At 35.7% G+C, this 13,801-nt stretch overlaps 1 protein-coding gene across 2 annotated transcripts; it reads left to right on the plus strand.

The window, feature by feature from the left end:
* Positions 1–10,197: 10,197 nt before the first annotated feature.
* On the plus strand, positions 10,198–12,703 carry LOC149844916 (uncharacterized). 2 transcript variants are annotated; one of them, XR_016430416.1, is made up of 2 exons: positions 10,198–10,328; positions 12,470–12,703. XR_016430416.1 is itself a non-coding variant. In XM_089997388.1 (2 exons), the coding sequence occupies exons 1-2, from the start codon at positions 11,366–11,368 to the stop codon at positions 12,554–12,556; spliced, it is 309 nt and encodes a 102-aa protein (XP_089853514.1). In that variant the 5' UTR covers positions 11,345–11,365; the 3' UTR covers positions 12,557–12,703. The 2 variants fall into 2 exon arrangements, 1 of the variants encoding a protein (XP_089853514.1); XM_089997388.1 differs by lacking the exon at positions 10,198–10,328 and adding an exon at positions 11,345–11,587.
* Positions 12,704–13,801: the final 1,098 nt, after the last annotated feature.

Here is a 13,801-nt window from a genome sequence, read left to right on the forward strand (position 1 = left end):
TTTTTTTACGACGAAGAACCCTGCCCAAGCGAAGAAAATCCGAGGTGGGGCCCCACGATCACTCTGCCTTACGTGACCCACCTCTGAAAGCTATGCGCCAGTGAGGTTTGATCCGGTGCACTAATAATTATTAAACGAATGAAAACGAAGGCTGATAGCTGTATAGATCTTACATGCAGATGACCTGCATATATGTTTGAAATTTTTTTATGGCTTTTTTAACCCCAGGGAGCGTCTCCACTGATCCATCTCTCACATGTGACTCAATAACAAATCTTGTTCCCCGGGAAAAATCTCGACGAGGAAAAATGTTGTGATATTTTCACAGATATAGTTTTTTTCTTAAAATAAAATCTCTAACAAAACATTAGTACGTGAAAAATATTATATATAGTAAACATAAAGTAGAAAAAAACAATTTTTGTCACATTAATAACGGATTAACATGGCATTAAAAATACAATACTTTCAATAATATATATGTTTTTTTTTTAATATTTTCATTATTTTCAGCTTAGGATTGGCCATTGAGAATATCGCATTAAAATGGTGCCATCTTCAAATTGTTGGCGATATCTCACTTGACTAAAACTGTCACAAGGACACTTAACTTGCCCCCGTGTCATGTCCCTTGCATACTATTCTTAACCGACAATGATGGAGATGGCCCTCGTTTTTTATTGAAAATACCATTGATCACAATAAGTTAGAAAATATAACAAACATGTCCAAGTTACTGTACACTTTACACTTTCGCTCTTTGTTGCTTAAAATTTTAAGATTTTTTCAGGCAACAACTGACATGGCGATTGATTTTTTCAGGTGACAACTGACATGGTGCCTGCTTTTTTCAGGCGACAATTACATGACCAAAGTGTCTAATTTGTTGGGCGACAAAAGTAGAACCGTCAACAAAAAATCAAGTTGCCATGTCTGGCATATTTTGAGTAGTGAATTGAATCAATTGATCATGTTTGACATATTTCTCTAGTCTCCGCCAAAACAAGGTTTGGTGTCAAAAGTGAAAAACATCTACGTCATTTCTGGTAATTTTAATTAAAAAAAATTATGCAAAAGTGACGTGTCTCGTGTCCTCCTGGACGTATCCTTGTGACATAGGACTAAAATGAAATTGTCGGTTGCAAGTCTTTTTCTATTGAATGGACGTTTGTTCATGTTAGTAATTGGAGCATTATATTAAAAAATGACTTCTCATTAATTCAATCCATGACACGTGGAGAAAGGCTCCACATACTTGGTTCGGTGGGTCGCCTCAAAGCTTTAACGTTGATGGAGATCAAGGGTTCAATACTCAGGGTGCCTTTGCTTTACCACAGTGGCAAAGCCAAAGAGATCAAAACTATTTTCAATGGGTTGTGGAGAGTATTACACTGCGAGCGCCGACTACATCCGCAGCTCGTAAAGGGACTTCTAAATAGGGGTGTCAATGAGTCGGGTTTGGTTCGGACCCGGGCAAAACCAGACTTGGGCTCGATTTTCAGATATGGTATAAGGTTCAAACTCGGATCTAATCGAGTTCACTATAAGAGAAACCATACTTGAACCCGATAAAAACTACATGAACCAGACCGAGACCGGGACCATACCTGGTAAAATAATACTTTTTATCTTTTTTCTATATTAAAAAATTGCAGGTTTTAATCGGAACTCAGGTCGGGCCCATGTTTGGTATAAAAATTCACAAACTATACCCGGATCCATGTAATAATCGGACCTTCAAATCTAAACCTGAGTCTTAATAGGGTCGTCTTATTTATCACCGTACTCGGGCTTGGTCCGGGCAAACCAGACCCGTTGACACCCCTACTTCTAGACCATTAGCAGCGGTTTCTTTCCACAACAACAACAACAACAACTACGCCTTCACCCCAAAACAATTGGGGTAAGCGATATGAACCAAAAAAGAAATTCATTTTGGGTCTTCCACATGAATCCTTTTCCTTCAATCATTTCTATCCAATGCCATGTCCTCGGTGAGGTTCAAAGCATTCATATCCTTTCCTATCATCTCTATCCAAGTCTTCCTAGGCCTACCCCGACCTCGTTTAACTAATATATTTTCCCATTTCTCCAACCTTCTAACTGGAGCATCATTAGGCCTTCGCCGAATATGTCCAAACCACCGTAAACGATTCTCTCGCATCTTATTTTCAATGGGTGCAACACCTACCTTCTTACGTATCTCCTCGTTCCGAATCTTATCTTTTATTGTATTTCCACACGGTTTCTTTCCATTAAATAAAAAAAAAACAAATATAAGAGCTTGTATCCGTGCACCTTATCTTCTTTCTTGATATTATAGAAGGAAATTAAGAGAGAACGATGTGTGGAATTGACAAATGCATAGGGGCTGCAATAATTGAACCTTGTTACTAGCTGTATCTCTATTATTCCGAGAATTCTATTGTGGGGAAAGGATCCATTCACTATGGTCCATTTAGAAGAAGAATAGAAGGTGGGCGGTGCTCAACATGAACGGTGGTGGTTTTAGTTAACCAACCCCAATAATTGAACACCGTCCATCTTTGAGATTTACCTGTGGGATACTGTTGGAGGGATCTCCAATAAGCTCTCAATTCTGGGAGTGAATCTAGTAAAACCTAGTTTCACTGATTATTAGATAACCATTTCCAAAGTAACAAGTGGGTCCTACTATATAGGAAGAATGACATCCTTGGTAGTGGCGTTAAATAAGACCGGATTTACCTCATTTGCTTTGGAGTCATCGAGTATTGATGGTGTCTCTATAGAAAAAATATATTGTTTCAAAGTTGAAAGTAATAAGATTAACAAAAAAAGTACATAAATTTAAAGCTAGAAGCAACAAAATTTTAGCGCTAAAAATTACCTGTAAACTTTACAAAATTTAAATATCATAATGAAGATTTTTAATTGAATATGACACATTCATATATGAGTACAATTAAGTGTTGAACTTAATTATTTCACTACTTTGTTTTATAAGAAACGATCACATCTCTTTCCTTTTTATTTTTTTTAAGGAACAATAATATTTACAAGATAATTATACACACTTATATATAATCCATATGAGATATTAATTTAATATGCAAGTGAAATCTCTATGTTCAAATCAGTATTCTAAATTAACATACGAGATCATCCATAATAAACTAAAACATTTAAGCATATTTAAATGAATCTAACTTCAAGTAATCTATACTTGAAATTAAAAACAAAATTTGTAATTATCATCAACATTAAATCAAATTATTAAGTAATCATTAACATGATTGTAACTAAGACCACAAATAAGATCATGTTTACTTAAATAAGAAATCAAATCTACAATATAAGTCATTTGATTGTCATACAATTTCTGACATGAAAAAAAGAGGTTTCTTCTTTCAATATAAAAACACAAAAATTGAATAATTGAATAAGCTTTTCAATGCATAAAAAACACAAAATTTTGATATGTGGTTGCAAAGTTATAGCTTTTGCAAGCTAACTATACATGTGCTACCCGATTTCGAGTCATGATCCAATCCAAATATATGAGTAAGATCCAAGCACAAATTTGAATAATATACAAAAAATTGATAACATTAAGAGAGAGAGAAACACGCACTAGCCAAAGGTCCTCAATTTATGTTGATTGAAAAAAAATAAAAAAATAAAGCACAAAACTAGATCAACTTACTTTAACATCAAAAGAGATTTGGACTTAGGCTTTTATATCCACTTTAGGTTTAGGAGCATACCGAACGGGGCAGACTTGGGCTTGCCTCTTGGCTATATAGCACAGAGCTACCCAAAAGGATTTCAAATTCTCCTTCTTAGAGTGACAACCTCTAACAACATTTTCCTTATTGACAATGTCATTCGTTATTGGATAATATTCTTAGTTAAAATAAAATTTTAAAAAGTTGTAAATATTTTGGGATACCAAAAATAAAATTCAACAACATAAATTTTACAAATATATCTACAAAAATAAGATTTACAAAAGACTTGTTTGTCAAATCATGACTTCGACTCAATATATACATATGACCTTTATTTAATACACATACTAGTTAATGTTATGAGCATTATAAAAATTTTGTTCAGCCAATACGTAAATATATAATACCAATATAGGACATGTTGATTGTCTAAGACTAAAGTTTACATAACTAATCTCATCGTGAAGGCTACTAACGAATGTGACTATGATACAAGGTTGAAACAAGATGAACCTGGGTATTTATGGAGCCATTTTATGCTTTTGGATTTTAGTTAGAATTTGGATTTTTTTAGATCTAAATTAGATTAGAGTGTTTTTTGCTTATAAATATTCTTTGTGATGACTTTTATTTTTGAAGAATGAATGAATTATTAGCAATTTTTTATATGTTTTACTTATTTTTCATAGATCCATAGTTTAGCATAGATTATAATAACATAGACATAGACCATAGCTTATATATTGGTAGTTTCTCATAAATTCGGCCTCAGATTTGCATAGCATCATAGCAAGTGATCATCACATCTTTCAAGAGAAGATCTTAATGGATTCAAGATGCCTCATGCATTCAACCCAGAGAGTGACGTTGAATATAGGTTAGAAATATGGCGTTCACATGCAAATATGATCAAGTAGCTTATAGGTCTATGACGGATTTTTTGCACAGACGAAAACCAAAATTTTTGGTTCTAACCCAACCCTATACCTCACCTAAGCATGTGCAATGTGACCCACACCAAAGATAATAAACCTCTTAGACCCATTTTAACCCATATTCACTTTAAAATTCATCTCAAAGATATAAATCTGTTAAGGTATATAAAGAATTTTACCATCTTATATCACAAGTTTATACCCAAGAAACTAAGGATGAGCAAATTATGAGGTACATTTCTAGGCTACAATTTTGCATTAACATTAAATTGAACCGTTTCAAAATGGCATCCTTGAAGCACACAGTTCAAGTGACTTTAAATGTTGAAGAGATGCTGAAATTCAAAGTGGGTTTGGGTCTACCTAGCTTAACCCCCATTCTTAAAATTCCCCAAACCCAATTAGATATGACCTTGTAGGAACCTAACCCAAATATATATCATTTGGAACCTTTACAAAATCTTATTAGGTGCCAAAATGCAAATGAAAATATATAAATCCTAACTCACACTTAAACATCAAAACGGGCCCAATCTTAACCTAGAAACCACTTTAGCCTTATGGATCCTCTATTCTAAAAACCAAATTAGTTGAATCTAGGTTCAGTTTAAGTTTTTATAAGGTTTAGTAAAAAAATTGGTTCTCCTAATTTCTAGTAGGTAAAGTGTTGAACATTTAGGAGGGGCTTTGGGACACATTAGAAAAACTTGGGTAAAATTTTCAGGATTTTGGGGTATGTTGTCTGGAAGATAAAATTCTTAGAATTTTTGGGATTTTTTAATGACAGGGTTTTGATAGACCTTGAGAGATTAATTTATTTTTCTCAGAATACCAATCAAAAAATTATGAAAAAAACAGGACAGGCTTGGAATAAGATAAAAAATGCTTGGTTAAATTTTAGGGTTCAAAGTCTTTAAGGTCAGAGAAATAAAAATAAAAGAACATAACAACATGAGTTTGAGCCTAGACTGGTTTTGGACTGGGATTTGGTAAAAATAGGTTATAGATTTATTTCTCCTCACTGAGAATGAGTTTTGATCCAATTTTTTTTGGTAGACTAAGGACAAGTAGCTTAATATATGGTTAAATTTGCAAGCTTAGACTATGTTAGGGGAGAAACATTTTAGTGAAGTCGAGTCAAATTCTATAATTATCACCAACATAATGTTGAACCTAAGGGTAGGTTTAAAAAGTCTAGGGAGTCTAAGACTGGACTCAGAGTTAAGGCTTAGAGTTAGCTGACTTGGTAGAGTTTTGAAGGGTTGGCTAGAGGGTCTTATAAGGGTACATGACTGAAAGATGGTCCAAGAAAGTTGACTTCGTGACGCAGGCTGGTTCCACTAATTTGCTTGATGTTATTTATAGTTCATACTTAGGCTTGCACCATGTTCAGTTGGAGTTGATTTACAAGAGATTTAGGATCAAAGGAAGGAGCCTGCTTGAGAATAGATGAAGTCCTATGAGTTAGAGGGTAGAGGTGAGGAAAGCCTAGGGGCCAGGGAAGAGAGAGAGAGAGAGACAATTTTGAGAGAGAGAGCATGAAGAACTTCAACTTCATATCAGATTTTTCATATTCTTCAAGGGGATTATAAGCCCTTTATATAGGCCATAGAGAAGGCATTAACACTCAAAACAATTTTCAAGAAATTTAAAAAAAAAATACAAAATCCTAAGAGTCACCTAGATAGAGCCTATTAGGTCTTAGGTAACACCCAAACCCATCATAAACCTCCTTGCACGCCCATCTAGGGTATTCAAGAGGAGAGGCCGACCTTCCTAGGTGGGGCCCACTTGGTTGGCTGGCCCTTGGGGGGCTCCTTTGGATCAGGTGTTTTCAATGTTGATTCGTTTCGCTCCATACTCTGATACGTCCAAAGCAGAGTTGGGTTGGATATTTTCATGCTATACTTCATACAATGCCAATGAGGATCCAATGTTAGTTGGATCTGTATCAGCAAGCCCTATGTAAACCTTTTAGAATTTAAAACTTCTAGCTCTGCAGGTTTGCTCCATATGTATTGCAGCAATCTTAACATTCACGCACACGTCATGAAATCATTTTGTAATTAAAAACTCGTTTAAAGTCAAGACATACATCCGTAAATGATTGTATGCCACACATAAATATTTGTTGTAAATGTCTTTACCTTCGCATGTTTACTTATTGTAAGTTTGCAAAACACATCTGTGAATGCCATGACCTTCGTGTAGATACATGTGAGACTCCTTGTTATTAAAAACTCATATAAAGTTTGTGCCTATATTCATAAATATGTGTCATGATTTTTGCAAACATGTATTATGAACCTCCTTACCTTCACATGTTTTTTGAGTGCATGTTCACGTCACACATTTACGTACATATGCAAATGATAGACATTCACAAAAGTCTCACATTCACAAACACTATATGCAAAACTCATGTTAATGCAAAACAAATATAATTAAGATGAAAATGTCCTTACCTTTGCATGTGAATGTCCTCTACACATTTGTGAATGTCCTCCTGATGTTCACCAGAAGACTCGCAAACATCCTCCACATATGCAAAACTTCTGAACTCAACTGCGAATATTCTAAACATTCGCATATTGAACATGAGATTTGCAAATATTATCAGGACGTTTCTGCGAATCTCCACATTCTCATGTGTAACATTTCACTACAAAAAAATAGTTGATTAGCGACGGAATTTAGCGACGGAGTTATATCGTCGCTACTTAGCGACAGATTAACGAGAGAAATGAATCCATCGCTATATTTGTAGAATTTTACGAAACTAGCGACAGATTATATTCCCTCGCAAAATCCGTCGCTACTTAGCGACGGATTGTACGAGAGAATATTTTGTCGCAATAAATACGACAGTTAGCGACGGAATTGCGACGGCTAAAATTCCGTCGCAACATAGCGACGGCCTAGGCGACGAAATATTTTCTGTCGCCTTTTTTGTTTTTTGAATTACGATGGCTTAGCGACGGAATTAATCTGTCGCTAAGCCATCGCTAAATGTCGCATTACCCCTAATCCCAGCCCTCTTTTTCCTTTCTCCTTTCGCTGCTCCCGCCTGCCGCCCTCTCCCTCCTGCCGCCCTCTTCCTTCGGCCACCCTATACATCCCGTCGACCTCTCTGCGGGCCCCCACCGTTCGCCGGAAGTCGATCTCCGTCAACCTTCCGCTGCCGCCGTCGCTGCCCGGAGCAACCGCAGGTACGTATTTCACCTTAAATGGATTGGAGGTCGACCCCCTGCGTTTTCCGGCAGGGGGTCGACTCTGCCAGGCGGTCGACCCCGGTAGGTGGTCGACCCTCTGCCGTGTCCGGTCGGGGGTCAACCCTGGTAGGGGGTCGACCCCCTGCCGTGTCCGGCCGGGGGGGGGGGTCGACCCCCCGCCATGTCCGGCCGGGGGTCGACCCCCCGCCGTGTCCGGCAGGGGGTCAACCCCGGCAGGGGGTCAACCCCTTTTGATGTCCGGCAGGGGGTCAACCCCCTGCCTTGTCCGGCCGGGGTCGACCCCCTGCCGTGTCCGGCCAGGGGTCAACCCCCTGCCTTGTCCGGCAGGGGGTCAACCCCCTGCCTTGTCCGGCAGGGGGTCAACCCCTTTTGATGTCCGGCCGGGGGTCGACCCCCTGCCGTGTCCGGCCGGGGGTCGACCCCCTGGTTTCTTGCTCTTTTTTTTCTTTTTTCAGAAATTAGGGTTTTTATTTTATTTTTATTGTTTAGTTTTCTTTGATTTTCATTGATTAGGTTTTTTTATTTTGATTTTCATTTATTAAGCAATTGAATCAAATTTCTTAAATTAAGGCTATTTGTAGTTAATTTAATTAGGGTTTTTTATTTGATTTTGTTTTATTAGGGCTTTGAATCAAAATTTAAAAATTAGGGCATTTTATAGTTAATTTGATTAGGGTTTTCTTGGATTTGATTAGAGCTTTTATTTTTATTTTCTATGATTAGGGATTTGAATCATAATTTTTTTAATTAAGGATTTTTAGTTAATTTGGTTAGGACTTTAAATCAAAATTTTTTAATTAAGGCTTTTATAGTTAATTTGATTAGGTTTTTTTTATTTATTTAGAGTTTTTATTTTTATTTTCTATAATTAGGGATTTAAATCACATTTTTTTAATTAATACTTTTTAGTTAATTTGATTAAGGATTTTTTTGTATTTGATTTGGGCAGGTTTTTTCCTTGTTTGATTAAGGTTTAAATTGTGGCTTTTTTATTTAATTTTATGGTTTATTTTTCTTATAGTTTATGATGTTTTGGTTTATTTATAATTTATTTTCTTGTATTTTAAGGTTTTATGATTTAATATGGTCGAATAATTTCATGGTGACTTCATTTTAAAACATCATTTTTTTTTGCAGATTTCTCAACAGAACTCGCTTGTGCCCCGCCACCCGTGGTAAGTAAGTGACAAAAACAATGCAAATCGGGTAAATACCCGTGGTGAGTAAGTGATGCAAGCGCATCACATGTTATTTAATTTATTGAATATAACACTTTATTGTTCACACACTCACTTAGTTGTTGATATCTAGGACTACTTTGTTGGAGTTCGGAGATCATGCTGAGCATGATTTTAATGTATGAATATGGAAGTGTTCTTATTTTTGGAGTACGGAGTCCATGCTATGCATGGTAGTAGTTAGTGGGATATTGAAGTGTGTTTGCTGCAGGTACATGTTTGATATTTGTTTGATATAAATTATTTTGATGTATTGCAATGTTTGATGTGATTGTATCCATGCTTACATGTAGTTACTTTCAATTTGATTATGTCTTCCATGTGAAATTGTATACTGAAAGCATGCTTCAAATGAATGTATCGTGTCATGAATAGTTTGCACATGAAAATATTAAGTTATTAATGCATGCATCATAATTCTTGTGATTGTATGACATCATATATTGCATGATAAATTTGATATTTTCTTCATCATAGTATTCTGATGGTTCTCTTTTAACTGGTTAGGATACTATTCGTAACATCATACGACAGAATGACTGCAAACCGTGAATGGATGTACCGTAAGATAGTGGACAATGAGTTATCGCATGAATATATGGATGGTGTCGACCGTAGGATAGTGGACAATGAGTTATCGCATGAATATACTTGGTGTGAATGATTAAAAATTTTATTTCAATGTATTGTAATACTTGATACGAATGATTCGAATGCATTGTAATACTTGATGTGAATGATTTCAATTATCTGAATGTATTATAATTTATGCAATTAACGAATGATTTGAATTAGTGCAATACTTGATGTCAATGATTTGAATTATTTGAATGCATTACAATGCTTGATGTGAATGACTTGAATGCATTGTAATACTTGATGTGAATTATTTGAATGTATTGTATGACATATGTTATTTGTTAGAATATGGTTCGTGGAGGTTATAGTGGTCGCTCATCCAGTAGTAGCCAGGCTCAACCTTCATCTTCACGGGCTCCTGTGATAGGTATATCATATAACTAATTAGATGCTTGATTAGTTCAAATGCACATTCTGAGAACTTGGTGTGTACTTTTTTACAGATGATGTTGCGCCTGTACACGACCCACCTACACCAGTTGATCGCACAAGTCAACAGCCAACACAGGAAACAGGGTCTTCTCAGGCTGGCACAAGAAGACTCATTCGAATAGTGTATATCGATAATCGACCGTAAGTATTTTGTTTTCAATTATTGCATATCTTTTAAATATTTTATATTGATATTTACTGTGTAACAATTCATGTGCAGCACGAGGTTTGAGCCACAAGAAGTAGTACGGGAGATTAGGAATTCACTTCTTCAACATCTACCAGGACCAGTTGCTCAATGGAAAGAGTACCCAAAGGAGGTATTAGACAGATTGTGGTCCTCATTCATGGTATATAGTTGTTCCTCATAGTTAATGTGTTTCATATTTAATTTATTTAAGCAATGTCTACTAACTTTCTGAAAATATTTGTAGGCTTCGAATCGCTTTGCAACTACGGTGGAAGAAAATGATGCAAGGAAGGTGTGGCAGAAGGTGGCTGCCAATCGATTTGCAGACATGCTGCACACTATGAAGACTGCAGCAAAAAAAGCATCTGGCGTAGTAGATGATCCATTACTGTGGAAGGGCCATGGTCCTATTACTATCAGGAGAGATTACTGGGATGAAATGTGTGATATGTGGGCGGGAGATGCATTTAAAAATCGCTCTGCGAAGGCTTCACAAAATCGATCGAAGATGCCCGAAGCCCATCTACACACAGGTGGATCTAAGACATTTGGGAGCCACCTAAAGAAAATGGTAACTCATCAATATATAATATTAATTTTATAAGTATTGTTGCAAATTTGTGTACTAAATCTTTTGTCATTTAACTTCGCAGGAAGCAGAAAAAGGAGGCAGTGTACCATATAAGGATGTGTTTGTAGAAACACATAAACGGAAGACCACGGGAGTCTTCGTATCAGAGAAGGCGAGAACGACAACGGTATGTATTAATTCTATTAATAATCATTGCAATATATATGCAAGTCATCATAATGTTATCATTAATTATTAATGAATACTTTAAACATTACTTTGTAGGAGGCATATGAGCAACAAATGGTAGAGCGATATGGCGAAGACGCTACTCAGCATCCATCATTTGATCCTACAGCATGGGTGACTGCAGCAGGTGAACCCAAAAAAGGTCGCGTGTTCGAGTTTGGGAGTAATATGAACACTTCACCAGTTATTGGTTCTTCCAGTTACGGCTCACCAACTTCTTGCGCCGACATAAGCTCCAAGCAGCCGACTATTCTTTCCGGTGATGATGTACGCGAGATCATTAATGAATCACTGAATAACTACTTCCAATACACCGTCGCCCCCTTTCTCCGAAATGAGATCAAGGCCGCTGTTCAGGATAGGGGATCTTCGATTCCAGGTCCCTCTCAGGTATAATCACATATATAGTTTTTTTTACTGTCTTAAAGCACATCTGAGCATGGTAGAATCACATATAGAGTTTTTCTAGATGCCTTAGAACACATATGAACATGCTATAATCACATATTCAATTTTTTTACTGTCTTAGCACACATATGAGCATGATAGAATCACATATATATATATATATATATATATATATATATATATATATATATATATATATATATATATATATATATATATTTAACTTTTTGTCTGTCTTAGAGCACATATGAGCATGATAGAATCACATATAAAGTTTTTTTGATTGCATTAGAACACATAAGCATGCTATAATCACATATTCAGTTTTTTTACTGCCTAAGAACACATATTAGCATATTATAATCACATATTCTGTTTTTTGACTGCCTTAGCACACATATGAACATGCTATAATAACATATAGAGTTTTTTAACTGCCTTAGAACACATATGAACATGTTATATATCATTTATGATAGAATCACATATAAATTTTTTGGCTTTGCCTGCCTTAGAGCACATATGAGCATGCTATATTCACATATTCAATTTTTTTACTGCCTTAGCACACATACGAGCATGATCGAATCACATATATAGTTTTTTGCCTGCCTTAAAGCACATCTGAGCATGGTAGAATCACATATAGAGTTTTTTTATATGCCTTAGAACACATATGAACATGCTATAATCACATATTCAATTTTTTGACTGCCTTAGCACACATATGAGCATGATAGAATCACATATAGAGTTTTTTTATTGCCTTAGATCACACATGAGCACATGATAGAATCACATATAGTGTGTAATTTATTTCATTATATTTTGTTTATCAATACTGACTGTTCTTTTCTTGTGTAGGCTGCTAGCGATAATCAGGGTAGTGGAGCTGAAGGGACAGATAAAGACAATGAACAAGAAGACGCACAAAATCTTGGCGATGATTAGAGGACTGTGTTAAAGAAGTTCTATTTTTTTTATTTTTCCTAATTGTAATTGTTGAATTGTAAATAATTAAACTTCTTAGTTTTAAGGTGGAACGATTAATTATTATAGATACTTGTTATATGAATTTTTTTGTGTGGTTTGTTTTTTATTTACAGGAAATATAAATTGTACAGTTCTCGGTAATTAATTTTTAAATAAATTTTTTTTGATTTTTTTTCGTTTTTGCGACGGATTAGCGACGGATGATTCCGTCGCTATTCATATTAATCTAGCGACGGCTTAGCGACGGAATTAAATCCGTCGCCACGCCGTGGTCGCCGTTTAGTACCGGCGGATTGGCGACGGAATATAGCGCTCGTTATTCCGTCGCAATTAGCGACGGAATTATTCCGTCGCCAGTTAGCGTCGAAATATTCGCGACGTTAGCATACTGTCGCCGCGTTGTCGCTAATCCGTCGCTAACATGGTTAGCGACGGATTAGCGACGGAATGTGGTCGTCGCTAATCTACTGCTTTGTTGTAGTGTTTGTGAACCTCTGCATGAGCATTAAATGTGATGCTTTGTATGCATCAAAGCTTTGTTTCATATATGAGCACCATTTTTAATAAAATTAGGGTTCTTACAAGGGTTTTGTGGTCCTCAACTTGTCCCCGGCAAGTTTTTTTAACGAGGTGTCATTTTTCTTGTCTTATCTTCATCATACAATGGCATATCAGGCAAGTTGTTTAGCGTTCGATACATCATCAGTGGCATGATTTTTTTGGTAAACATAAGTTTCACTCCTTGTAATAGTTGAAGTAGTTATTATTTGAAATAGTGACATGAATCAATTATTTTGTGAAACAGTAAAATGATTTTAAAGTTATTTTTGCATATTAAATATCCTATTCAATTTTTTTGTTTAATTCAATTTTATGTGTCTCTTTTGCCCATTTTTTTAAAAATTTTGTATGCCTCTATCATCGAATTTAGTTGTTTATCCTTTGTTTATCATGTAATATAAAAATGGCTACAGAATAATGGTATGATTTTCAAGATACTTTTGCATTTTCAATAGCATATTCTATTTTTTTTTGTATTTTGATTTCATGTTAGTCTCTTTTGCACACCTGTTTACATGCATCATCGAATTTGGTTGTGTAAGAGAGTGTTCATCCTTTATTATAAAGATGATGAGTGAAGAAACTGTCATGGAGTCACCAACACCTACTGATGTGAAACTAATAGGATACGTATATGCTACA

The sequence above is a fragment of the Nuphar pumila genome, chromosome 2 (genome assembly GCF_984573655.1).
Source record: "Nuphar pumila chromosome 2, dmNupPumi1.hap1.1, whole genome shotgun sequence".
Taxonomy (NCBI): Eukaryota; Viridiplantae; Streptophyta; class Magnoliopsida; order Nymphaeales; family Nymphaeaceae; genus Nuphar; species Nuphar pumila.